Consider the following 23918-nt stretch of genomic DNA (forward strand, 5'->3'; position numbering starts at 1 on the left):
CCCCATCCTGAGTTCTGTTGTTTCTTGTATTTTTAATCTTAGTCCTTGGGCTGTTTCAAGCCCCAGATCTCCTGAAACTGCATGTAAGCACAGGAATGGGCTTGGGAAAACCCCCGTGGTCCCGAGAAGTCTGCAGCTATGAGATGCAGCTCTTGAGGTGAAGTAAAGCTCCCCCGCCCTTGGTAAATCTCTGCTTTGCTCCCAGTCCTGGGCAGCACATTTTGGAGCCAGGCATTGTCTCACTGCAGCAGCTGCTTATTTCTGCAGTGGTGTGGTGATAACAGGCGTTTGCCTGCTCTCTTGGAGCAGTGCCATTCACGTAACTGACCTTAAACCGAGGGCTAGGATTGTTTAAGCAAATCCTGAATCGTTTGCTTGTGAGCATGCTGGGGCAAATTCCTGTGGTGGAAGGACTTGATGCTGCCGTAACAGACCCACGTGCCGCCAGTAGCACCAGCAGACATGCAGCACGTAAAGCCATGTGAGCTGCTCAGCTTGTTTCATAAAGTTGAACAGAAAACCTTCTGTTCTTGGCTCCCCGGCACTTTGGCCCGATAAAAGCTGGGTTACAATGCAAAGGCGTATGCCAGTCTGTAAGTAAAACTGTAGCCAGCTGCTTAATTGCTCGTGATTGAATTTGTTTGCCTGCCTGCTTACGTTTCTGGGACTTGGGACAAAACCTTCCCATACCTTGTCCTGTGAACAAGGTCAGCGACCACCTCCTGGGCTGGGTGCTTCTTAACCTGTCCAGGTTCAGCCCTTTTTCCCTACTTGGCTGGCTTTTCCAGCTGCTGCAAGTGGCAGGGCAGCACAACAGTCATATCCAGCAGTCATACCCAGCACTGGGATCTCTGCAGCCTCTGCATAACTGATTCAGCTCAGTCTTGCCCCACTGCCGTCTGCCGACCTCATGTGTATGGAAGGGCAGCGCTCACCATCCTGTCCCATTGGTGTTTGGTTCATCGGGTTGCACGGATTTATTAAACAGACACAAACAGCACTCAGGCTTGTTTGTTGTGGCAAGAAGTGTGATGTCAAGAACCCAGGTAGATGGACCAGTTTTATTCTCACAAGAAAGGCAAAAAGCCCTGGGTGTCAGTTAAGCAAGCGTTTAACAAATCTTCCCTCTGGAAAGATTAAATTAAAATTTTCGCACTGGCGCATGTAAAACAGGGCTTCTCATCATGGCAAATGGTTTTAGCCTCCTTCTGAACCCAGCAAGCAAACAGTATCTTTGTCTTTTCACATCTATTTTGCCCTGTTGAGCGACAGTTGCTGGATAGTACTGCATGAATCAGGATGTAGAAAATAAGTTTTGGCTTGTTCTCAGGACTGACCTGGGCTGGAAAGGCTCAGGTATTTAGGTTTTTGTTTTCTTGTTTAGTTACTGTTCTGCTTATAAGAAACGTTAGGGTTGTATTGTGGCTCCACATGGGCACTGGTATGTGAAATGATCTGCTCAATGGCCTGACTTGAATGTGCATTTTCCACTTTTTCATTGTCATGGTAGCTTGCTGATCTCCTGTTGTGCTGTCTCCTAATTAAAATATTTTTTTTATTTTTCCAGGCTCACATTAAGTTTCCTATTGATTATCCATATTCACCACCTACCTTCAGATTCCTGACCAAAATGTGGCACCCCAACATTTATGAGGTAAGGCTTTTGAAAGAAGTTTTCCTAGATGTGTGAGAAGGCTTTTTAGGTCCTTAAATTTATGGAATACGGATGGTATTAAATATCTCTAGCCATAACTAAAGTGGTAAGCTGTTTGTATTAAATGTCAGGTTTGTGCTTCAGCAACAGTTAATCCTAAAACTTGTAGGAAAAGCTGTTCTTGCAAGCAGGGATTTCTCCTACCTGCAATTGCAGCCTGCAGCCCCAGCTGAAGCACTGTACTGCAAGTGCTGGCAATTTTAAGGGCTTTTTGGATGAAATCTGGTTTGGTCTTTGGTGTCTTACCCTACTTTGATACTTAAGCAACTGGTGGTTGTTTGTACACAGTTCAAGGCTTATCCCACTGTTTTGTGTGATGCAACAAGATATAACAGGGAAACAAGAAACAATCTTCTGCGAATGAAGGGGTTTGGTCTCAGGGCACTCTGACTGCAGAAGAACCAGAGCTGAGCTGGAGTCCAGCTTCAGGAGTCCTGTGCAGCCTGGTTGCTCTTCAGAGAAGACTGAACAGATAGCTCTGGGCTAAATGTCCACAGGCCAGCTTGGAGCAGCCCTTAGTTCAGTGTGTGTGGGTCATGTTCAAAGGGTAACACCTGTGAGCTGTTACATCTGTAATTGGATCCTGGTACCAGTACGTAGCAGCTCCTGAAGGGGAACATTTGTATACAAATGCTCTTCAGAAAGCAGCACTCCCTAGCTTGAAAACATCGTCTCTGATGCTGAGAACAGGCTGCTTGGAGAGGCTCAGGGTGAAAGCAGCGTGGAGCAGAGCACTGGGAGGTGCTCTGCTGAGGACGCCTGGTGCATCCTGGCACTGTGTGAGCATGGGGGCTGGTGGGGCCAAGCTGTGCTCCTGTGCCACTGCCTGGGCGTAGCAAAATGGCCCTGCGCGTGCCACAACGCAGGCTGTGCTAGGCTAGGCTGTGTTTTGTTGTTGGGCTTTCGTGTATCAAGTGATCTTTAGCTTGTCAGCATGGCTGAGCTGAGCTGTCGTGTTACAGAGCAGCAGCTCAAGACAGACTTCAACAGTGCAAAGACACCGAGAAGGAGCGTTTTGTTTTGTGGGTGCGATGTTGCTTCTAATCTTGGTGCAATCAGCTCAAAACTACCCAATTTCAACGAGTCGTATTTGAAAGTTGAAGGCCCGTTTTGGAGTAAAATTTGACTTAAGCTTTTAGTGGAGGCCGGTCAAGTTCCTGTTACACTTCAGAATATTCTAACCACGTGTCAGCCTGCTAGGACTGCTGCTTGGAGTAGTTTGAGAGGCTAAAAATTTTTTCACAAGTGTTCCTGTTAGTACAGCTCTGTCACCTTGTCACAGGTCTCTGAGTTTCTGAAGGCTTCCTTTGGGTCCAGTTCAAAACAGGAATGTCACTTCCTCACTGTGAACAAGCGATGGCTTCACTTGATGCCTTGGGCTCGGAAGCCCCTTTTCTAACAAGCTGCTGCTGCTGGATGTCCAACCAGAATGAGTCCACTTCATGTCACACTAAACTGCACTGATGTTTTAGGCAGAAATGACCAGAAGCCTGTCCAAACTTCAGTGCAGAGCAGGGTAGTAATCTGTTCTAATTACTGGATGCTTGGGAGGATTGCCTTGTTATGCCCAGGGACTTCCTAAAATCAGCCATCTGACAGTCTCCTGGCTTGAGTTTTGGACTTGACATCAAATCTAATGTGTAGCCAAAGATGGTGTTTCTCTTCAAGGCTCTCCTTCAGTTACATGAGAGCTTGGTCTATAAATAAAGAAAATCTCAGGACCTGCATATTACTGCAGATCCATGCTGTAGAGGTTGTTTCTGAATCCAGAAATTCTCATGCAGGAGGTGAGTGGGAAATGGTTATCAAAGTGGTATGTACAAACCGAATCTTGGAAAGGCCCAGTCCCAGTGGAAAGATGAAAAATTGGCTCTAGGAACAACTGAAGGTAGGAGGAGAAAGTAACCCAAAACCTGATGGGTGTATTTTGGGGTTACTGTTCAAATACTCCAGCTCTCAGCTTTGTACTTTGTGTTCATAGCAGTATTTCTTGGAGCTGAGGGAATCTGAAGCAGCTTGCAGGCTGTTTTGGAAACAACACTTAAGCATTGAAGATGAGGCACTGGGATAACTCCAAATGAAACTGAGAATAAATCAGCAAAGGGCTTGAGGTTTGAGGGTTTGTCAGGAGGGAAAAAAATATCTTTCAGTGTAATGAAGATGAAAGAAAGTAGCAGTTTGCAGAATCTGCTGGTGAGACCAGATGGAGAGGTTGAGGCTGACGTTCCAGTTCTGAGCAGAGACTCGAGGAGCTTATGTGTTTCTTATCTCCAGTTTGCTTGGGTCATCTGGCTGGATTTTGGTAACACTGCATTTAGTACTGGGGTTTTTATTGTTGAGGTAACAGGCGTTTTGGTTCTGTCATAATAAAGTATGGGCTAGTTCCTGCACTTTTTCTTCCTCTGGCAGATAAATACATCATCCTCCTTGTTCTTATCTTTCAAAAAATGTACGTAGGATGAGCTCTCCCCTTGCCTGCACCGATCCCTAAAATCCCATGCTGATCTTAAGCCCCATGATGCTTGTGCTCTTCCAGATTAACACAGTGCTGCCCTATTGGAATTATCAATGATGTAACATTAATTGTTGCAAAAAGGAAACCTAACATCCTCACTTCCCTCTTCATTTTCACATTACAAAATATTTCTTGGTCCATGTGCTGCTTTCTTCGTGACATGAGGGACTTCCCCAGTGTGCTACGATGCTTTCTTTTGGTCAGTACTAGGTTTTCCTGGGAGACGTTTAATGGAGAAACTGTGTAGGCTAGGGGAAATTGTGAATAAATCCAGAATAGGCCATAGACATAATTTAGCACTAGTAAGGTTAATTTCACCTTAAAATTATATTAAAAATATTTATGGATTGCGCAAGTCTCTTGGAGTCCTGAAAAAGAAACTGTCTTGTTATGACAAACTGTTCCAGCAACAGAAGTGTATGCCTGGCTATTCAGCAGCTCCAGGTGCTACTTTGCTTTTCATAGTTACGTTCTTTACAAAAAGCTGCTTCAAAATGACATCGGCTTGCTAAATTAGCATACCTGGCAGGTTCAGTGCATAGCCGAATTCTGGATACCGATCACAAGCCTCCACCGTTGAAGTAGGATCTCATTTGACTGTAAAACAAATGTCATTGTTAATCATAGTGAGCTGAAACATTTGGGAGGCTCCTCAGGTGAGCTGCTGCTCTCTGTAGCTGGGATTGCTGCCTGGGGCTCAAAGGCACGGATGCTATGGCTGAGAGCAGCACTGCTTTGTGCTCCAGCTGCCAGGGGCAGAGAGTGTTGGAGGGTCCTCAGTACGTAGCCGAGACCTAGTGCTTGGGGAGCTGCCTGTTTGCAGCCTCCTTCCTACAAAGCTGATCCTCAGTTTGTCTTGTTCTTCTGAGCAACCCGTACCTTAGATCAAGGTGACAAGTGACAGCCTTGTCATTCACTCCATCCTGCGTGGTGGCACTGGGACCCCACAAGCCCCTTGGGTCTGCTTTGCTGGAGGACATCAGCTGTGGTGAACATTGCTACAGTACCCCTATGGGGTAATCGTGTCAGGGTATTGTTGCTGATATAAACCTGTAAAAGCAATTCTCTTAGTGTTTAGAAGTGGTAGGTATTATGAAACTTTGGATCTATATTCAGGCTATAACGCTGGTGAGTAAAACACAGCTTGAGGATTATGTAGCTGTATGGCTTCCATATGCTGCCAAAATATTCTTTCCCTTGCATGCTGGAAGGGACTTCCTGTGAAACCTTCAGGGAGCATCTCCTGCTTCTTTCACCTGATATTTCAAACAGCTACGTCTTCAGGGAGCAGCCTCAGCCTGCCTTGCACCATCTGTTCAACCTCTGCACATCCCAGGAGAAGCATTGTTTTGATACCTGAGCTAGGATAGAGTGCTAAATCCCTGAATTTAGAGATTCTTGTAGCTAACTCAGTTAACACTGGGGAAGAAAAGAATTAACCCTACTTTAGGTCTTGTGTGACTAAAGCTCATCTCTGTCACAATGGCCGTATGTGCTGCCTAGAGACTGATTTAGTTTTATGTGACTTTACTACTATTGTTGGTTGCTTTGATACATTCTCTGAAATATCTTGGCCTGAGATTGTTTTATATCAATTTGCAGACTAAGGGAACCTTTTGAACATATTAATATGGTAGACCTAGGAAGGACTGAGAACTTTTTCCAGTTCTTGTTCACTTTTACTGGCACTTACGGGTGTTCATATCAACAAGGCAAAGCTGCTCAAACATAGCCAGAGATGGAATTGAGTCTTCAGACCTTTACCTTGAGCCCGGCTGTTCTCAACTCTGCTTTCTGTCTTTCAGAATGGAGATGTATGTATTTCAATTCTTCACCCACCTGTAGATGACCCGCAAAGTGGAGAGCTGCCATCTGAGAGGTGGAATCCTACCCAAAACGTCAGGTAACAGTGTGAAACACTGGTGTACAAAGCTGACCTCAGAGGTCTGTCATCTTTCCTAGACTAAAGCCTGTATTGGGAAAAGGTTTGGAAGGGAATTAAAGACCTTAGGGGGTTTTAGAGCTTGAATCAGGCAGGAACTGAACTCACCAAGCTGTCTGAAGATACTGGGGTGTGCTGTGTGTCCTGATGCTGGGTTAATGATGTAGAGCCTTCTGCCATGTTCACAGGTTTTCATGTTTTTAAAGCAATCTCAGATGTTTTAATCTTTCCTAAGCCATGTTACCCCACACTTTGGTTATCCAAACTCTTCAAAGATACCAACTATTGGAAAAGGACATCTCTGAGTATTCAGGTCCCATAGGAGTAATGTTATGCATAGTGCTACCTGCAGTTTGCCTTCTAATACTTGTCCCTATCTCCTGCCTTGTAGTGTGGTGTCTAGCACTTAGCTACGTAGTTCTTTTGCTGCCAAAACCAAATGATCATTAAGCAGTAGAGACATTCAAGGCTGATATGTCCTTTTTTGAAACATCAGCTGGATTTCATTCTAATTTCAAGATGCTGCCAATAAAGAACTCACAAAACAAACATCAAATAGCAAATCACTGACCACTGACCTGTGCAGCATGAGTGACATAGGGAAGGGACCTTGAACTCAGGTACTTCTGTTCTAACTACTTAATGTGATTCATTATGCAAACAAAGTTAAAATAACTGACCTTATATTTTTAGCACATCATATAAAAATTATGTGTTTTTTTTTTCAGAATGATTTATTAGATATTGGTTCCTTAGTTTAAATCTCTTTTCCACTGGTAGATCCAGGGTGGATCCAGCCAGGGATCTCAATCCCTATGAGGGAATGTAGAGATATGAAGAGGGTAGTCTGATGGTTTCACTCTGCTTTTATCTAACTTGGCTGCATGAAATTAATTTGCAAAAAGCCTTTGTCAAAGCAAAGATCTAGCAAGGGGTGTTTATTGGATTCTTGACCCTTGGAATGGGATTGTAACACACTGCAAAGTGCTGAACTAGAACTAACGTGGCAGCAAACTAGGATTTGTAGCAGTCAGCAAATTATAACTGAAGCTCCCTCCTGGAGCATGCTACTTCAAGGTTAAAAAGGCTCAAGAGAAATGGTCTGAGTTGTGTGAAGTTATAAAAGTTGTGTGACGTTAAGGTGAGAGTTGAGAGTCTTACCTTAAAAGCTTAAGCTAAATGTTATCCAATCCATCTGTCCCAAGCAGAAGTGAGCATGAAGCTCTCTGAAGTTCTAGTCCAGACTGGCTTTTAATTTTTTAATGAACTTAAATAGTATTTTAAACTATGTACTGCTGAACTGTGTTGAGTTGTCCCTTTGCTCACATGGTTATTAACCATATCAAATGTATGAAAAAACAATATATCTCCTCCAGTTGTTAGGACTACATGTCAAGCAAGTTAAACAGAGTTTAGAAGCAGCTTAGGGCATTAATTACTTAGATCACATTCACATTCTGACCGTTTCATTGTACACAGCACTGAAAGCTTGATGTGAAATTCATCTTGCCAACTATGGTTGCTGCTTTTCCTTACTGCGATGCAGTTTTTGGTGCTTACTCTCCTGGAATGTTTTGGGCTTAGGGGTGATATCTGGGGAGAAAACATTCCTCGGATGCATTGGCAAGTGGCTACAAAGCTTGTCCTTAAATGTTAGCCCACTGCCAGCACCACCCATCGGGCTAAGTGTCTCATAGAAATGCTTCCTGCTGGGGTCCCATCTGGCTTTGCAAGGCTCCAGCGTTTGTCAGATTGGAGGCAGCGGGACTGACGGTGCATGAGGGGAGCATGGTTGTAACGAGCTGCATGTGTAACCTCTTCAGCTGCTGAATTTTGTAACTCCTGCTGAGTGTTGGCAATTCACTGCAGCTGACCATGGCTGAAGTGTCTGCAGGGTGGGATATCATTCAGCTTGGAGAGCACCTGTGCTTCCACCTCTAAAGGTGTCGAGCATCCTTGTTTTTATTTTTTTTAACATGGACTTTCCTGTCACTCGGAGCACAATGAGTCAGCCACAAGTAAGTATGGCAAATATCCAGCAAGATGTGGAGGAATGGTCTGTGCTCCATGTGGCAGAGAATGCTGCTTATCCTTGTGTCCCCAGGGCCATAAAGCTGAGGAACTGGTGGCAGGTCTTAGGAGCTGAGGATCTTTGATCATTTTGGCTGTTGTTCTCCGTATCTCCCCTGGCTCCTTTGAGGTGTGCAATATTCAGCAGGTGCACTCAGCACAATGTTTGAGGTGCTGCTACATCCATACCTTGTGAGGAGAGGTGATGCCTGGCCTCACTGCTGCTTTTCTTCCTGAGGATGCTGACTTTTGTTGGCTCTTGCAGCTGCCAGCAGTGTATTGAGTTGGCTGACAGAAACTGTTCAGATCTAACATTTGACTTCAGCTATACTGATGGTAAACCTTTTCCTTGATATTGGAGAATAAAAATGTGCTAGGACAAATCTCCACCTACCTCTAACAATGGCTTTGAGAAGCTATAATGTGGATAGCAGCTGCAATAAAAAAAAATATCTTTTCAGTATAAGGTATGTAACAGGATGCACTGGTTGGAGCTCCCAACCAGTCTGTGTGATGTCTGCTTGGGTTTAGATGCAATTCACCTGTTTCTGAACCTTCTGTTGATTCATGAAGAGAAAAAGGCACCTAGCAGAAGCTCAAGGAATCAGCCCTGTTGGCTTATCTCCTCTGATGATAAAGGGATCTGGAAGGTCTTGCTTTGTGAAGACAATGGCACTGTAAACACTGAAAGAAGTAGTGTGGCAGCTGCTAGGGAGTGGCTGACAAGGTAGCTGTTCCCAGAATGAGCAGGAAAGGATGCACAAAAGCACAAGGCAGGCTTAAATCCCTGCTCTTCATGCAAACAGCTTGAATATAGTGTGGCCTGGTTGAGAAACAGATCCCCAGGAACACTGCAGAAGGTCAGTCTGTACCCAGGATGGTGCAGTTTGCATCTGGTGCTGAGGGTGCTTTCAGTCCCCATGAGTCACTTGCCGGTGGCGTTGGGTCCCGTGCGCTGGGATCCCTTCTTGTTAGTGCACCTTGTGTACCCACAAGAGCAGGGTTTGAATCAAAGCAGTTTGCAGTTCCAGAGGTACCAAAACTCCCGGAGCTGATGTAACACCCTAGCTGGGGATGATCAGCGCAGCCTCACTGCTCGTGGCCGCTGGCCTTGGTGGTGTGCTTAAGTGGCTTTTTACTGACTTTACAGTGTCCCGGGCTCCAGCAGAAATCTTCCTTTTCTCACTTTGTTTGAAGATGGGTAGAGCAGATGCTAAATCCGGCTACTAATTCCCGTCCTGGGCCTTCCCCAGGTTTTGCTCGCTCTAAGCAAAACCGCTGCAGCGCTGCTGGAGCTAACTTTTTGGCTTCGCAGCCTGGCTGGGAAGAATCAAAGGCCTTTGAATAAATCCTTGAGATGAAGTGGAAGATGGGCACTCTCCTGCCCATCATTCCAGTCTGGCCAGGCAGTTTTTTCCAGAGCTGTCATTCTCTTCCTACTGAATTATGTCCTTTGGAAAGCAAATCGTGGGAGGCTCTCCTGATAGCCATGCTGAGCAGGCTGGCCAGACGTAAGCATTTCATTTCAAAACCTTTCAAGAAGCGAAGCATCCAAATGACCGAGCATTTCCTGGCACTGTATCCCAGTTAAGCGATCAGTTAGATGTGCTCAGCACACACCGCTCTGAGTGCACCTCTAAATCAATGTGAGTGCAGAGGGGGCTGTAGGCTCCTTTAATCAGTTCTGCAGGGCAGTGGCTGTGTACAGCTGTATTCCAGGACCTATCACTCGCCTCTGGTCTTTCCTTCCAATTCCATTGAAAGCTTTTGCCAGCATTTTGCACCCCAGGAGGGTGCAGCTGTTGTGGTAGCTGAGCAGAGGTGACACCTGGCCACGGCTCCAACCTCTGCACTTGTTGGGTATCAGAGGGCCTTGGGTTGCTGCAGTCCCCTTTGCTCCCCAGCGGGACAGGCAGAGAGCCCGGCTTTCTGCTGGGGAGCAGTCTCACCAGGCGTGTTTCCAACCCTGCACCATCCCCAGGAGGCGTGGATGAGCTGAGCTCTGCCAGCCGCCGCCGCCACAGGGACGTGAGCAGCAGTGGTGGGCCAGGTGCCAGAGTGCTGCTGGCTCTGTGTTCCCTCCCCACACTTGTTCTCTCTTCTAGCTAGAACACAAGCTCACGTGTCAGGCAGCAAAGGAAAGGCCTCTACAGGTCAGTCTGTGGGAACCCCTGGGCAAGGCAGCTGGAGCAATCTCTGCGCTGTGCTGAATCAGTGCAAAACCACTTCCAAGCCAGAAATGTCCCACAGCCCAGCCTGGGGAGGTGCTGGGACCACCTGAATATCTTTCTTTGTACTAAAGAGTTTCTCCCCTCTAGATTTTCTGGAGCACGTTGCTGTCTGTAGTCAGGTCCCTGAGGTTTGTACTTCCCCACACTGCCAGTCATGGACTGAAGTTCATAAATACCTGCTTTCACTCCAGATGTTGGTCGGTTGTGCTTAGCTTAGGTTTTGACTTTAAACAACGCATTCTGATGCTTTTCTGATGCCTTGCCTTAATTAAAAAAAGAAAAAAAAAAAAAGCTGTCAGCATCCAGGACCCATGAATGCTTTAGCCCTAACCCTGCTGTTGTGGTTACCTTTTTCAGGACTATCTTACTGAGTGTAATCTCTCTGCTTAATGAGCCCAACACATTCTCTCCTGCCAATGTGGATGCATCAGTCATGTTCAGGAAATGGAGGGACAGTAAAGGAAAAGACAAGGAGTATGCTGAAATCATAAGGTAAGTTCTGTTCTGTGTGAGGCTGTGCTACCAGCCTTCTTTCTCCGAATCCTGCAAAACAGACTGCTTGCAGAACTTGCTGAAACCAGCCTCTCACTCTGGTTGCTTCTTTAGAAATGAATCCTACAGATTTATTCCAAGTCCAGGTTTCTGGTCTCTAGACTTTTCAGCACAGAATTGGTGCAGACTTCTGGAGCAGAAGGGCCAGGCTGATATGTCTTTGAATTGTTCTTTTCTCAGACTAATCTGGCACGATGCTCTGCAAAACCTATTGGCAGCTAGTAAATCCCACTTGAAGTCCCCACTTGCCTTTGAGCACTGCTTGCATTGCTTGGGATGTGATTCAAACTGACTGCATCCTACTAATTCCGTGCTTAATGCACTCATGAATCATAATCTTGTCCCTCCAATCTGAAGGAATATCAGCAGGATTTGGCAAGTGTTTGCAAAGCTTGGGGTCTGATTACCTGGGAGCACTGCTCAGTCTTGATGGTCCCTTGCTCAGAATCTCATGGTTCATCAGTTGCTGTTGGAAGACGATATGAACTTGAGCCAGGGTGCCTTGGAACCACAAATGAGCAGCTTCCACCTCAGAGTGGCTGCCGTCACACTCGCTTGTCAAAAAAAAACCACAACAACTACATCTGCATTGACTCGGTTGGCTGGGCACGTGGAGCAGAGCCATGGGTGGAGCTAAGCAGGGTGGTTGCTGACCTGAGCTGGGCAAAGAGCCTTGCTGGAGGTTATCTTTGTCCCTGGCAGCTCGGCTGGCTTCAGCAGAGCTGGCCTTGCTCCAAAGCAGAGCAGGAGGCAGCTCGCAGCCCACCCTGGGGTGCTGCAGAGTGCTCATGTCCCTTCGGCCCCAGGCAGCAGCGGGGTTACGGCTCTGCCTGCTCCCCTGGGGGCACTGAGCAGTGCCAGATGCTCAGGGCAATGCCAGCCTGGGGCAAGCCGGGCTGGTCTTTGGTGGTGGTAGGTAGCTGTGGGAAATCCCTGAACAGCCCCTGTGCAGTTCACGTAACAAACCCTGCTCTGAGCCCTGGCAGGGCCTGGTGCAATAACCGACTTCGTATGTCGCTGGCAGCGTGGATGCCACAAACAACCTTGGAGTACTCCCAAACCTGGGGCTACGGGAACTAAATCTGTTGCTGGTGCTGCTTTGTGGTGCTTCAGCCAGACGCGGGTGGTGGCTGAAACAGCTCTCCAGGCTGCCGGGAGAGCAGGGTTTGGGAGGCTGAGAGCCCCGGTCACACTGCTCTGTCGTCCTCCCGCAGGAAACAGGTTTTGGCTACCAAAGCCGAGGCAGAGAAGGATGGCGTGAAGGTCCCCACTACGCTGGCAGAGTACTGCATCAAAACTAAAGTGCCTTCCAATGACAACAGTTCGGATTTGCTTTATGACGACTTGTACGATGACGACATTGACGACGAAGATGAGGAGGAGGAGGACGCCGACTGTTACGATGACGATGATTCTGGCAATGAGGAGTCGTGACCTGCTCCCTCTATGCCCCTGTACTGCCCTGCCGACTCAGGCCAGAAGGGAGCAGCGGTAACCTAGCAGCAGTCCAGCAAAAAAAGTGTGGGGGGGGGATCAAAAAACTTTTGTCTCCTGCTGTCTCCTGTTGTATGGATCTGTTTGCTCCTTTTTTATGGACCTCTTAGAGACCCTCCACAGAATGTCTGAATTCTTGCATTCTTAACCCTTTCATCACTGTATTATGATTTCTTTTTAAAAAAGAAACTCCCCTTTTCACTTCTCTACGAAACGCTCACAGCGAAACAGGTTTGCTCGCGTTTAGGTTCTTGAATTCAATACAGTCTTGCATTGAGATGTTTAATGTATTTAAAGCTGGAACAAACCCATTGGAAGCTGGGTTTTTGGGAGCTCAAGTGCTGCATTTACTGGGAAGAAAAAAAAATCCACACAAAGCAAATTGCCAAGGTTTAGCTGCTCCATTTACAATAATAGCGTGTGTACATTCGTTTAGCCTTGTGGTGGTGGCTTTTCCTTTTTAAGGTGTGGGGCGGAGAGTGTAAAGCTACTGTGTGTTGAGCTTGATGGGATGTTACTGAAAGGTACAGTATTCCTTTTCAGCCTGCTCAAGTTAGGAAATAGCTGGCCCCTGGAGCCCCAGCGGGCACAATCAGCTTTGTCTCTGAAAAAGGCTTGTGATATGAACCCTAAAATAAACACGTAACACTTCACGTCTGTGCAACTGAGCCCTGGGTTGCTATTTATTTTTTTTTTTCAGGCTAAGTTGGGGTTGAAGCAGTCCAGGTTAGCTGTGCTGCTGACAGCTGCCCCTCTCCAGAGGGAGGGCAGACATCTGTCCTGCTGCCCCTGTGGCCAGCTGCTGCGGCCAGCGCTCATCCCAAACTTGTCTTTGGTGTGAGGAAAGACTGATAGCCTCCTGCCCCAGTGCTTGCGAGCAGCCTGTGCTTCCTGTGTCCCCAGTCCAGTGCTAGCCTGAGCTTTTTTTCTCGTGCTTGTGTAGGTCAGGTGTGGGTAAGCTGTCCTGGTGCCTGCAGAGGCTGCTGTGGTTGTGGCAGTGGGCAGAGGGGAATTGGGGATGCACGGCTCTCCCCCCTGCCTCCCTGGGAGCCCCAGAAGTGCAGCAAAAATCCTCCAGGGTTTGCCAGGCTTCTCAGCAGCATGCTTCAGCCGGTGCACCTGCATGTTCTTGGTTGCTCTTGGCAGAGCTCGCAGCCCTCCCTCGCGGGCAGGGGCATCCTGCATGCTCTCTTCTGCAGAACTCTCTTCCTCAGCTCCCTGACCCCTTTGCAATGTGCTCTTCTTGTTTGGCTGTGGTGCAGTGGCCTGAATTCACCTTTAGGATGGGATTTCGAGCAGCAGCCAGCCCTGCCTTCGCCCGCTGAGCCCTGGGGCTGCCAGGAGCTGCTGGCCCTGCAGGGTGAGGCCCTCCCCTCCCGGCGGTACAGAGGAAGTCACCCTGATGAGAGCTGCTGGCTTGGGCACTTAATAGTGCCCCCACTTCGTGTATCTCAGGGGTTTTCATGGTACGGCACCAGCTGGAGGGGGGAGGAGGGAGGAAACGGAGGCCTGGGGGCTGTGGGATTTGGGGATGTGGCCCCAGAGCAGGCTGAGAGCGAGCAGGGAGGGGAGGCTAGCCACCAGCACCTGGGTGCCTCCGGGGTGGGCTCTGCTCCACGTCCCTCCCCGCTGCGGGGACAAAAGGCAGCCCCAGTGGTGGCTCCTTATCCCTTAGTGCTCCCTGGGTGTCCTGCTTGCGTGTTACTGGGGCAGTGGGACCTCTCCTGCCCCGTGCTGGGGGATACTTTAGTGAGGCCGCTGCTCGTCCTCCCCATCCCACTGACAGCGCCGTGGTGGTCTGGGGGCTGCCCCCGGCCCCGGCTGCTTGCGTCTTGCAGGGAAGGCAGCCGGCGGTGCGGGACGGGGAGCGGTGTGGCCAGGGCCCTGCTGATGACCTGGTTTGAAATGAGGATACTGCATCTTTCAGGATCTCCCGTGTACTTTTGACCGTTTTCACTGTATACTCTCCAGTGACTTGTATTTTCAAGCTTGGTGTTGTAAGATGCGTTATCATGACTCTTCTGTTACCCTTTTCTAAAGACAAAAAAGAAAAAAGAAAAAAAAAAAAAAAAAAAAAGGCGACCTATTTTGAGAGCTCCTACATTAACCAGACTAATTTCTCTTCCCCACTGCTCCTTGCAGTGTCATTGCTTGTTGACTTGCTGGTTTCCTTTTTCTGAGATACAAACTGAAGTTTGAGGTTTTTGAAACTATTTAAGAGATTGAGGAAAAAAAATGTTTACCTGATCTGTGTATTCTGGTTTTTCTTAACCCCCTCGCCACTCTCTCAGCCAATATTAGCGTTTACATTTGCAACTACAGCCTCCTTCAAATGCAGTTTTCAACCATTCTGAAACCAGCAGGGTACACTAGATTTCTTAGTAGTTTTCTTAGCTAATATCCCAGATGTTTTCCTTTTTTCTTCAGTATAATTTACCAGAAAGAATTAACTGATGCATTTTTTTTTGTGTTGTCTTCCCCTTCAGTAGTTATATTTTGTCTTTTCTGCACATCTGTCTACTAATAAAAAAAAATGTGAAATGAAAATATCCCTGTACTGTTATGTCCCTGGTAATGGAGCTGTTTTATTTGCCTGGGTTGTTTGGAGTTATGAATAATAACTGTTCTGTGATGGTCTCAAGTGTCATGGAGGGCTGTAGGGACAGAAAAACTAGTGCCACCCATGCAGTAATGATGTGAAGGAGGCAAGGCTGTGGAAGGTGGTGGGGATGAGCCCAGGCTGAGAGCAAGGCCACAGTCCCCAGGAGCATTTGCAGCAGCAGGCGGCAAGGGGGAGGCCGCTGTTGTAAAGCCCAGGGCAGGCAGAAGGCTTTCCGTGCCGTTCTTGGCACGCTGCTAGCAGTACGTGAAGGGCTGGGTGTGCAAACTGACTGCTTCCAATACAACAGGGTGCTGCAGGGCCTGGCAGCTGGCAGAAGTGTGGCTCTAAGGAAGGAAAAGTGGTTATCATAGGAAAAAGTGGTTTTTTTTTTCCTTGTTTGTCTTCAACCATCACCAGGGCAGCAGTGCAAAAACACTCCGTGGCCAAATACAGCTTCGCAGTCACTGCCTGCGCCGCTGCCAGGAACCATACCAGGCGCTGAAGGACAAGCAGGGGGCAGGAGCTGTCCCTCGGGAGCCCTCAGCCCTGACCTTGCAGTGCTCGCACACGGCAGCAGCTCTGCCTCACGGGCAAAGCACGGGGCAAAGCTGTGCCCCCTCCTGACCCACCCCATGCCGCAGATCCCTCTCTCACCCACCCTTGCTGCGTTATTCAGTGCCTCCCACTGTGAGCTTTGCTTCCTTCGCTGCAGGGGGAAAAGGACAGGCCGTAAAAGCAGAACTGCTCCTGGAGCCTTTGAAAATGCAGACAAACACCAGTGATATGCTCAGACCTTTATTACGTGGAGGAAGGGCTAAAAAGAAATGAAACTCCTAAAACATTCACCGCACTGGTGGAGGACGAGAAGAACCAGGAGTTGCCGCCCTGGTCTTGGTTTTAAAAAAAGGGGGGGGGAGGGACAGGTGAAGTTTCCATCCGTCAGCTCTGGCGATCCTGGGCAGGGTGGCTCAGGGCAAAAAGAGGTACGAGACACAGCTTATATTTTTATTTAAACCGCTACACAGTTGTTGTTTTTTTTTGCCTCTAATGATGCAAAAAGAGGTTCCAGGACACACTGAGCCATCCACAGTCTCTTCCTTGAGAAACAAAACCAAAACAAAAAAACCCTGTCTGTTTTTTTATTTATTATTTATTTAAAAATTGGAAAATAAAAAGGTGAGGCTGCAGCTCAGGGCCATACTGACCAAACTGCCCATGAGTTCATCTTCCACAGCAGGAGGAAGAGGGGGAGATGAAAGAAAGGGGAAGGCCCACAAAACATTATTTTTTCATTTTTTTTTTCCTTTAAAGTAACAGCTATACTGGGGGTGGGGGCAGAAATCAAACCATCAGGACATCTTGATTCTTTTTGGGGGGGGGCTAGGCCTCCTTCTTTGCCTGAATTCAGAACTGCGTTAAGTAAATGGGCTCTAGCTCCGAAAAAAAATGACGCAGTTTGTCTTTGACAGAGTTATAAAGCCCATAGAGCTTAAAAAAGGAAGGATGCCTGGGTACAGATGGGAAATGAATAATTAGTTTTCCTACAAAGAAAATAAAACAGGCTGCAAGATGCAGAAAACCACATTTAGGCTCTATTACATTTACAAATACATACATAAATATATTACATACAACAGCAACTCAAAGAGGAAGCGGGCGAGTCACACAGAGGATGGCTGGCTGGCTGCAGTTCTCCCCGCACAGACGTTTGGCTGAGCAGTTACTTCTCCTAATAATTCCAGGAATGGGCTTCGGCTTTTCTGTTTTTCTTTCTTTCTTTTTTTTTTTTTTCCTCTCCTCTCCTTTCATTCTCTCCCCCCTCCCCGGTTTCGGATTTAGTTTGTCCAGTATGGAGAAGTGCCATAGGCGGTTTTGGTAGCCTGAGACTTTTGCTGCATGGTGCTGGGCTGGTTGCGCTGACCAGATCCACCCTAGAAATCAGAACAGGAAGAGACAGCAGTCAGCAGTGCATGCGTGCCCCCAGGGGTACATCATCTGGAGGGGAGCCCACAGACACAGCACAGTGGATCCATTTCTGCTGCGCCCCAACAACTCCGAGCCCCAACATCTCCACGGCTCGCACCCCAACAGCCACCACAACACAAAGCAGGAGCGCAGGCACACACCATTCATCCCACCCAGCCCTCAAGGTCCCAGCCAGGTGCCACCACCCCGATGCTGTCAGCCCCTCACTGCAGAGGCTGATAGCTGAGGGCTGGAGTGGGAACACAAGGAGGTGACAGAGCTGGGAAGCAACAACACCAGCTGCCCCCCCCAAAAAATGTTTCCTCTCCCTCAGCATCAGTGTCTCTGCACTGTAAAACCTCAAAGGCAGGAGGCCGCGAGGAGAACAGCAGGGCCGTGGGAAGTGGAGGAGCATTCTCAAGGTGAACGGAGACTGCAGCAGCCAAGGATGTCAAGCGTTCAGAGGCAGCAGTCATTGCCTATTTCTGGACTCCAAAGCAGAACGCTGCTTTTCCAGGGAACGTTTCGGCAGGGGCCGACTCACCTGCCCATCTTGCTGAAGATGGTGATGCAGCATCTGGGAATGAGGCTGCTGATGTGCAGGCAGGATGTGGAGAAAAGGGGCTGGAGCATAACCCGGGGCAGCACCAGGGTTCAGGGGCCCAGTAGATCCAAGAGCAGAGGGCAGGCTGAAAGGAGGCGGTGTGCCAGCGTGGAATCCCTGCTTGTCAAACGTCTGCACGAGAGGCAACGGGGACAGTGTCAGAGGCCAGCAGGAGCAGCCCCACGGTGACCAAACAAGAACAAGAGTGGCCTGAACACAGATCCCTGCACCTCTCATCAGCCCCGTGAGCAAGCCAAGTCAGACCAAATACCTGGGGGCACTTCAGATTGAGTTCAACTCCTCACCCTCATTTCTGCACTAATGCCTGAGACTTTTTAATTTAATTTCTGTGGCTACTGTGTTCCTTTTTTCTTCCTCTGACCTCTTTTTGCTTAGTGGGACATAGGGTGGCAGCAGCTGCCTGAAATCAGTCCATCAGACCTCTCAGGGGTTCAGGCTGAATTGTTTGACCTACTCTAGGCACCCCAACAAAAATGCAGGAAGAAGCTGCACTAAGGTTTTGTTCCCCTCGACCAAAGCTCTGCCCCTAATATTACGCACATATTCAAGGGCTGGTGTCCTACTCCTGGGCACGGGGCACAGCCTGACACACGCTGGGTCTGACTGCCCTGACAGAGGGAGGATACAAGGATGGGGAAAGGAGCAGGCTGTCACCCCACTGCACAGCTCATCAAGTGCTTCCTGCCCTCCCTGGGAACCTGTACGCAGGGCAAGAGCCAGAGGTGGAGCAGAGTGGTGCTGGCACCCATGGGAGAGACCCTCAGGTACAGGGGTGGGCACTGCTGGCTGACGTCTCTGAGAAAAGCTAACATCCTCTTCACTCGTCTGCTTTGGTGGCAATTTTGACTGTGCTATCCTGTTTTACTTGCACCCACAGCATGCGTGAGGCAGCGTGTGACAGTGCAGGGAGCTCTGTGTCTGTGCCAGCAGCTTTGGCCAGGCGTGGACATGGCAGAGGCAGCAGGACAGAGGGCGAGAGTCCTCTCCAGCAAGCAGAGCCAGCATAAGAAATGCCAAAGCCTGCCGATCCCGAGACCAAGCTGCCTGGGAACTGTCCCCAGCTGCCAGGGCTCTGGCAGAGTCCCACCAAGCCACCCATAAGCAGGGAGCCACCAGGGAGGAGGGTCCAGCGTTCCTCACCTGAGTCTTGTTATAGACTGAGCCACTGATATCAGGCACACCTGTGTTACTTGAGGTCACAGAAACACCTGGAAAACAAAAAAGTACTGACAATGAGAAAGCCAAGCAGCAACCAGCTCGAACCCTGCGCTTGCTTTGCTCCTGGTGCCTCAGTGGAGGCACCTGCAGCCACTGCCCCATGTGCCCTCCTGCTCAGTGCTCTCAGACCCACAGCACTCCAGCCAGGAGCAGGAGGAAGGGCTCAGCTCCCTGCTCCTGCTGCAGAGCAGGCAACCAGCCCACTGGGATAAATCACCCATGTCCACTGTGCACAGATTATGGCTGGGATTCAAATGCACCTCATTGGGCAGCAGCTGGCTGCGCTGAACGCTTTAGGCTTGCAGAAAGCCAGCTTTCCCCCAGGATTAGGGATGCATTTGGCTCTATCACAGCATTCAAGAGCTTTCCAGTAGTGTGCTGAGCAATGAGCCTCAGCAGCTGCTACATGCTTGTGCCCTTGTCCTTTCGCATCATGCAGCAGGGTGAGGCCTGCACTGCTCCTCCGCCCCTGCAGAATTAGTATCACTGGCTCAGGCTGGCTTCCACCTGGATCAGCTGGTGCCACAAAAGGCCCAGAAACAGCCACTTACCAGCAAAGGCACTCTCAATTAGCCACTCATTTGTAGGCTTACAAGGACTGGATCTGAACACTTGGATCAGGTTAAAAGCAGTGGTTCCTTTGGCCACTGAATCAGGTGCCTGGACTCACTGGGTTTGCACTGCTCTAAGGCTGTACCCTTCCTAGTTGATTTTATCCTTCCCAGGAGATCTCTCCTTTTTGCAGGCCACAGAGGAGAGCATGATAAGCTTCTGGTTGAAGACTGACATCCTGACTTGTCCAGGGGGCGTTTCAAACACACAACAAATGCTTGGTATTTGCTTAAGCCCAAGGATGAGCTAGTTAGTGCTAAGCAGTTCAGTGTACATTTCTCAGGTCTAACCAGCATGTGCAGAATAAAGCTTTCACATGAGCCGTGTACATTCCTTAGCCTTCACAGTCACAGAGGAAACATTTCCAGGCACAAACCAACACGAGTTACAGAGCGTGGCGACAGCAGCTGCAACAACAGCCCTGAGACACATGAACTGCCCTGCTTGCTCTGAATGCACGGCTATCTCAGGGGCCTACCACTCAAAATCCAGTCAGCGTTTGGCATAGGACCATTTCGGCAGTAGCGTCCCACTGCTTCAAGACCCACTTACGGTTCACCCAAGCCAACTCTGGCAGGGAAAACAGCTCACTACTTCTCCCACGTGTAATCGAGGACAAAACTGCACATCAGCCACACAAACCCTTACGCGATGTTCAGCCGTTAGGTTTAGAGGGAACACTTGGGCCATTAAAAAAAGCATTTTGTATACGGGAGATGGAGAAACAGCTTGGATCTTGACCCTGTTTACAGCTGGCTGCTGTGTTGACTGCACAGCACTGGCAATGCTGGGAGTTTGCCCTGCTGAATCCCTCTCAGGAGTAAACCTCAAGTCTCATGTGTTACCTTTCCCAGGTCCAGTGCCAGCAGATTTGTTTTGTGCTTGAGATGACCCACTGTAGCCTCCTTTGCTGTAATCTCCAGCTGCCGTTCCCTGCGTTAAGTCATCATAGCCTGCCGGTGTGTACAAGACAAGGTGTTACAGTGTGCAAGCAGCTCTGCAGACACTCCAGTGAAAAGCACAGTGACGAGCATACCTGCTCCATAGCCGTGCTGCCCGTAGCCACTCGCCTGCTGGAAAGGAGTGGACGCAGTGTTCAGATTGACTCCGTGCTGCTTAGCAGATGCCGGAGGTACCTGGACAAAGGAGGATGGATAACAAAAGCCACTGTTAACCAGGGAGCAGCGCACAAAAAGCAAGGTCCCTCTGCCATCTAGTGGGGAAGGCACCTCCAGCTCACACGGGAAATAACTGGGAGCTGGGAACACTGGGATCGCAGGGGAGGTGGCACTCACAGCTCTGTGCAAGCCACAGGTTTCCTGCTAGAGCTGCCCTTTCATGTGGCCTTTTTTCCCACTGCAATGCAATCACATCTCAGGCTGCCTTTTTCTTTCATACTGACTGCAAAAAGCAAGTTCTTTGCCTTAAACCAAAACCAAGCAACCCCAGTGCTCTCCAGAATCAAACAAAACCAGCTCCTGCCTGAGGCTGTTTCATAAAACGTAGTCCCTACAGTGCCCTAAAACAGACTTATCTACCCTTCTGGCCAGGAGCATCACCCGTTCCCAAATAACCTTCTGCTGAGACTACCAGTGCGGCTCTACAGCTTCTTGGGGTCACCTTGCCAATTCAGCTTTGGGTCTCCCTTTGACTCTGCAGAAGCTCCTAAGGGCTTTCAGGAACACTACAAATCCATGAGCTGCAGCCCATTTACAGTAACCTGTGCCCATGACTTCTGGCCTTTCACATTTCCCTCTTGTGGAAGGGACAGCAGAGGTATTTTCTCAGGCTTGCACAATGAGATCCTCTGCAGGATGGGGAAGACGTAGGCCAGGTTTTGTGGAGAGAGCAAAATCAGAGGAGCACGAAGCAAGGGTTACAGTTGAAGCTGTCACACTTACAAACATGGTTGGCCCGTACTGGAATGCGCTGGGTACACCTGGCACCCCGGCGTAGTAAGGGAGCCCGGTGTAGCTGTATCCCGGCGGCAGGGTCGGGTTGAGGAAGGGCTGCTGAGTCGTGTGGTGAGTCTGTGTCTGGTTCTGCTGCGGCTGGGCGAGCGTGGTAGCAGGAGCAGGGGAGGCGGAATCCCCACGGCCAAATTTTGTTACGTCACCTGGGAAGGAAAAGACTGATCAGGAAGGGATCCAAGCTTCTCCACAAGGATCCTCTGAGTACACACGAACTAACAAAGAGCACACCCTGCACTTGGAAGGCTGCGGGTTTTCATGACAACTCTCCTGGTCTCTATTCCTGAGGGCCACAGGGATATTGCTCATGGCACAGAGCTCTGTGCCACGGCTAATCCATTGACAGAATGGAGATGCCGATACTTACCCATCTCATGCACACCAAGCAGATTGATTACTATCAAACCATTGCAATAAAATATGCTAAAAGCAGAACTATGGTAATTAGCCAAAGTGCAAATGGTTGTTGGGTTAAAATGTGACTCTCCTGGAGGTTAAACTGATTAGCCAAGCTTCATGGGCTGAGAGCAAGTTAAGATTTACAGGCAGTGATGGGCATATTTTTGTCAATGTCTGTTTATTTGTGAAGCATGACTAGTTAGATGTCCGGTTCCTCACACCACCAAAGTTCTGGAGACAGTAGCTGAAGGCCAGGAAAGCAAGGCTTGCATCGTGGACCACCTTATTGAAGAAGTAGGAAGGGAAATTGGTTATTAACCCAAAATCAGCCTCCCAAGAGAAGTGACTATGAAGCAGAAAACTCCAAAACACTTGCATTTTTCTGGCAGCCTACAGAGCAGCTTGTTCATATGTGTTGGTTTGTTTGTTTTTTTAATTTTTTATTTTAAAGGAGGTAACACATCACATCTATCTCATTCCTGACCAGTACTCCTCTTTGTCGGTTGCCAAGAGGAGTGACAACATTTGGTAACTGCATTATAGGGATCATAATTTATGGCTACAGTTTTAAGCTGTAATCAGATGGCAGTGGAAGAAAAGCTTTTGTTGAATATGTTGTATGGCATTACTGTCGTCTTTGCACATTGATAACTGAAGAACAAGAATGAGGAAGAGTTTCTTAGACCACGTGCTTTTTAGGAGCGAAGTCCATTAGACCTGAGGAGGGCAGGGGAAAACCTGCTAGAGGCAGCTCCTGGTGGGAACATACAAGTGCTAAAATAGCAATAACAAAACATGGGTTGCTGCTGAAGGGGCTCTAAAAGGGTCTTAAAAGGGTTTATTCCAGTGCCAAAAAGGAAAGCCAGCCAGGTGAATTTCAAGGAAAAGACCAATTAAACTATCAGCTATCTTCTAAGCACCTGTATGTGCTTGGGAAAAGCACTACATGACACTAAGATTTACATTTTTAACAATTTTGCACTTGTTCTCAAAGACTATCCAGCTTAATCCCAGAAGAGGTCATATTCCCAATCAAAACCATGAATAAAAATTCATGTCAAAGTTGATAGGGAGAAGCTTGTTTTTATTTACTTATTTTCAGATTGGTGGATTTAAATTGCCTACAGAAGGGAAAAAAGACTGCTCTCTCTATCAGCAACAGCAGGATGACCTGCCTTTAGAAACCAACACATCTCACTTACCGTCCTTGTCTTTAAATAGCACTCACCTGAGTACGGGTTGTTAGCAAGGCTCCCATCTCTGCCTGTCAAGGTTGCAGGAGCAGGGAATGTAATTCCGTAGTAATCCTTAAACAGAGATGACATCATTTATTAACAGTTGTAACCATAACAGAGCTGAACAGCTCTTATACCTGATTTATAAAAACAAGAATTTTAAAAGCAAGGAACAACAGAAGCTACTAAGGTCAGCTTCTGCCCAAGCTTCCAACAGAGCTCAAGATTTACCAGGATCCTCAATTTCAAACTAAACCTACTTTATGGACACTTAATATCGTCTGCAATCACTTTATGTTGGAATGGCAGCTTCTGCTTCGCCTGCTGATACATCTAAGGGTGTAGAAGAAGGTCAGTTCCCACTGAGCATCCACCTCTGCTCAAAGGATATGACTAAAAGCTCTTCTCACCCAACCCTCAGCTTAGAGCTGTCATCTTCCAGCAAGACTGCACCTGGAAGAACAACAGACCCTGCAGGGTGCCAGAGACTTGGAGTCAGGACAGGGCCATGAAAATAACGTGGATGTAGTCTAAAGGTCTTGTACCATGCCCTGTTCTCTAAAATAAAAAGCATTACCTAGAAAAAGGGAACAAACTTGAAAGAAAACTGGGGCAAAAGAGTTGCTACCTGATGACAGAGAAGATTATTTAAACTATGTCACAGAAGACCATATAGATCAGTTGACTGCAAAGTGTGGTGCCCAAGACAATCCAGTGGGGTGTATGAAGATTTTTTTTTGGTACCATTAATAACATGAAATAAAAAAATGAAGG

General features: G+C 48.2%; 2 protein-coding genes across 11 annotated transcripts in view; one reads left to right on the forward strand and one right to left on the reverse strand.

Moving 5' to 3' along the window:
- LOC311427590 (ubiquitin-conjugating enzyme E2 R2) overlaps positions 1–13186 on the forward strand; it is a 51309-nt gene extending 38123 nt beyond the window's left edge. For both annotated transcript variants that reach the window (XM_084505043.1, XM_084505044.1), the window contains exons 2-5: positions 1568–1654; positions 6035–6132; positions 10830–10964; positions 12239–13186. In XM_084505043.1, coding sequence (XP_084361169.1) covers positions 1568–1654; positions 6035–6132; positions 10830–10964; positions 12239–12458 — 540 coding nt within the window. In that variant the 3' untranslated portion in view covers positions 12459–13186. The remainder of the gene's footprint in view (positions 1–1567; positions 1655–6034; positions 6133–10829; positions 10965–12238) is intronic.
- Positions 13187–14387: 1201 nt separating this feature from the next.
- The window catches only part of UBAP2 (ubiquitin associated protein 2), a 138163-nt gene continuing 128632 nt past the window's right edge, over positions 14388–23918 (reverse strand). For 8 of the 9 annotated variants that reach the window (XM_084505040.1, XM_084505039.1, XM_084505036.1 and 5 more), the window contains 7 exons: positions 23138–23216; positions 21442–21656; positions 20577–20676; positions 20386–20493; positions 18851–18918; positions 17630–17821; positions 14388–17051 (listed from right to left, as the gene is read on the reverse strand). In XM_084505040.1, coding sequence (XP_084361166.1) covers positions 16956–17051; positions 17630–17821; positions 18851–18918; positions 20386–20493; positions 20577–20676; positions 21442–21656; positions 23138–23216 — 858 coding nt within the window. In that variant the 3' untranslated portion in view covers positions 14388–16955. The remainder of the gene's footprint in view (positions 17052–17629; positions 17822–18850; positions 18919–20385; positions 20494–20576; positions 20677–21441; positions 21657–23137; positions 23217–23918) is intronic. The other variant, XM_084505035.1, reaches the window with a different exon arrangement.

This window comes from Aythya ferina (genome assembly GCF_964211825.1).
Source record: "Aythya ferina genome assembly, chromosome: Z".
Lineage (NCBI taxonomy): Eukaryota > Metazoa > Chordata > Aves > Anseriformes > Anatidae > Aythya > Aythya ferina.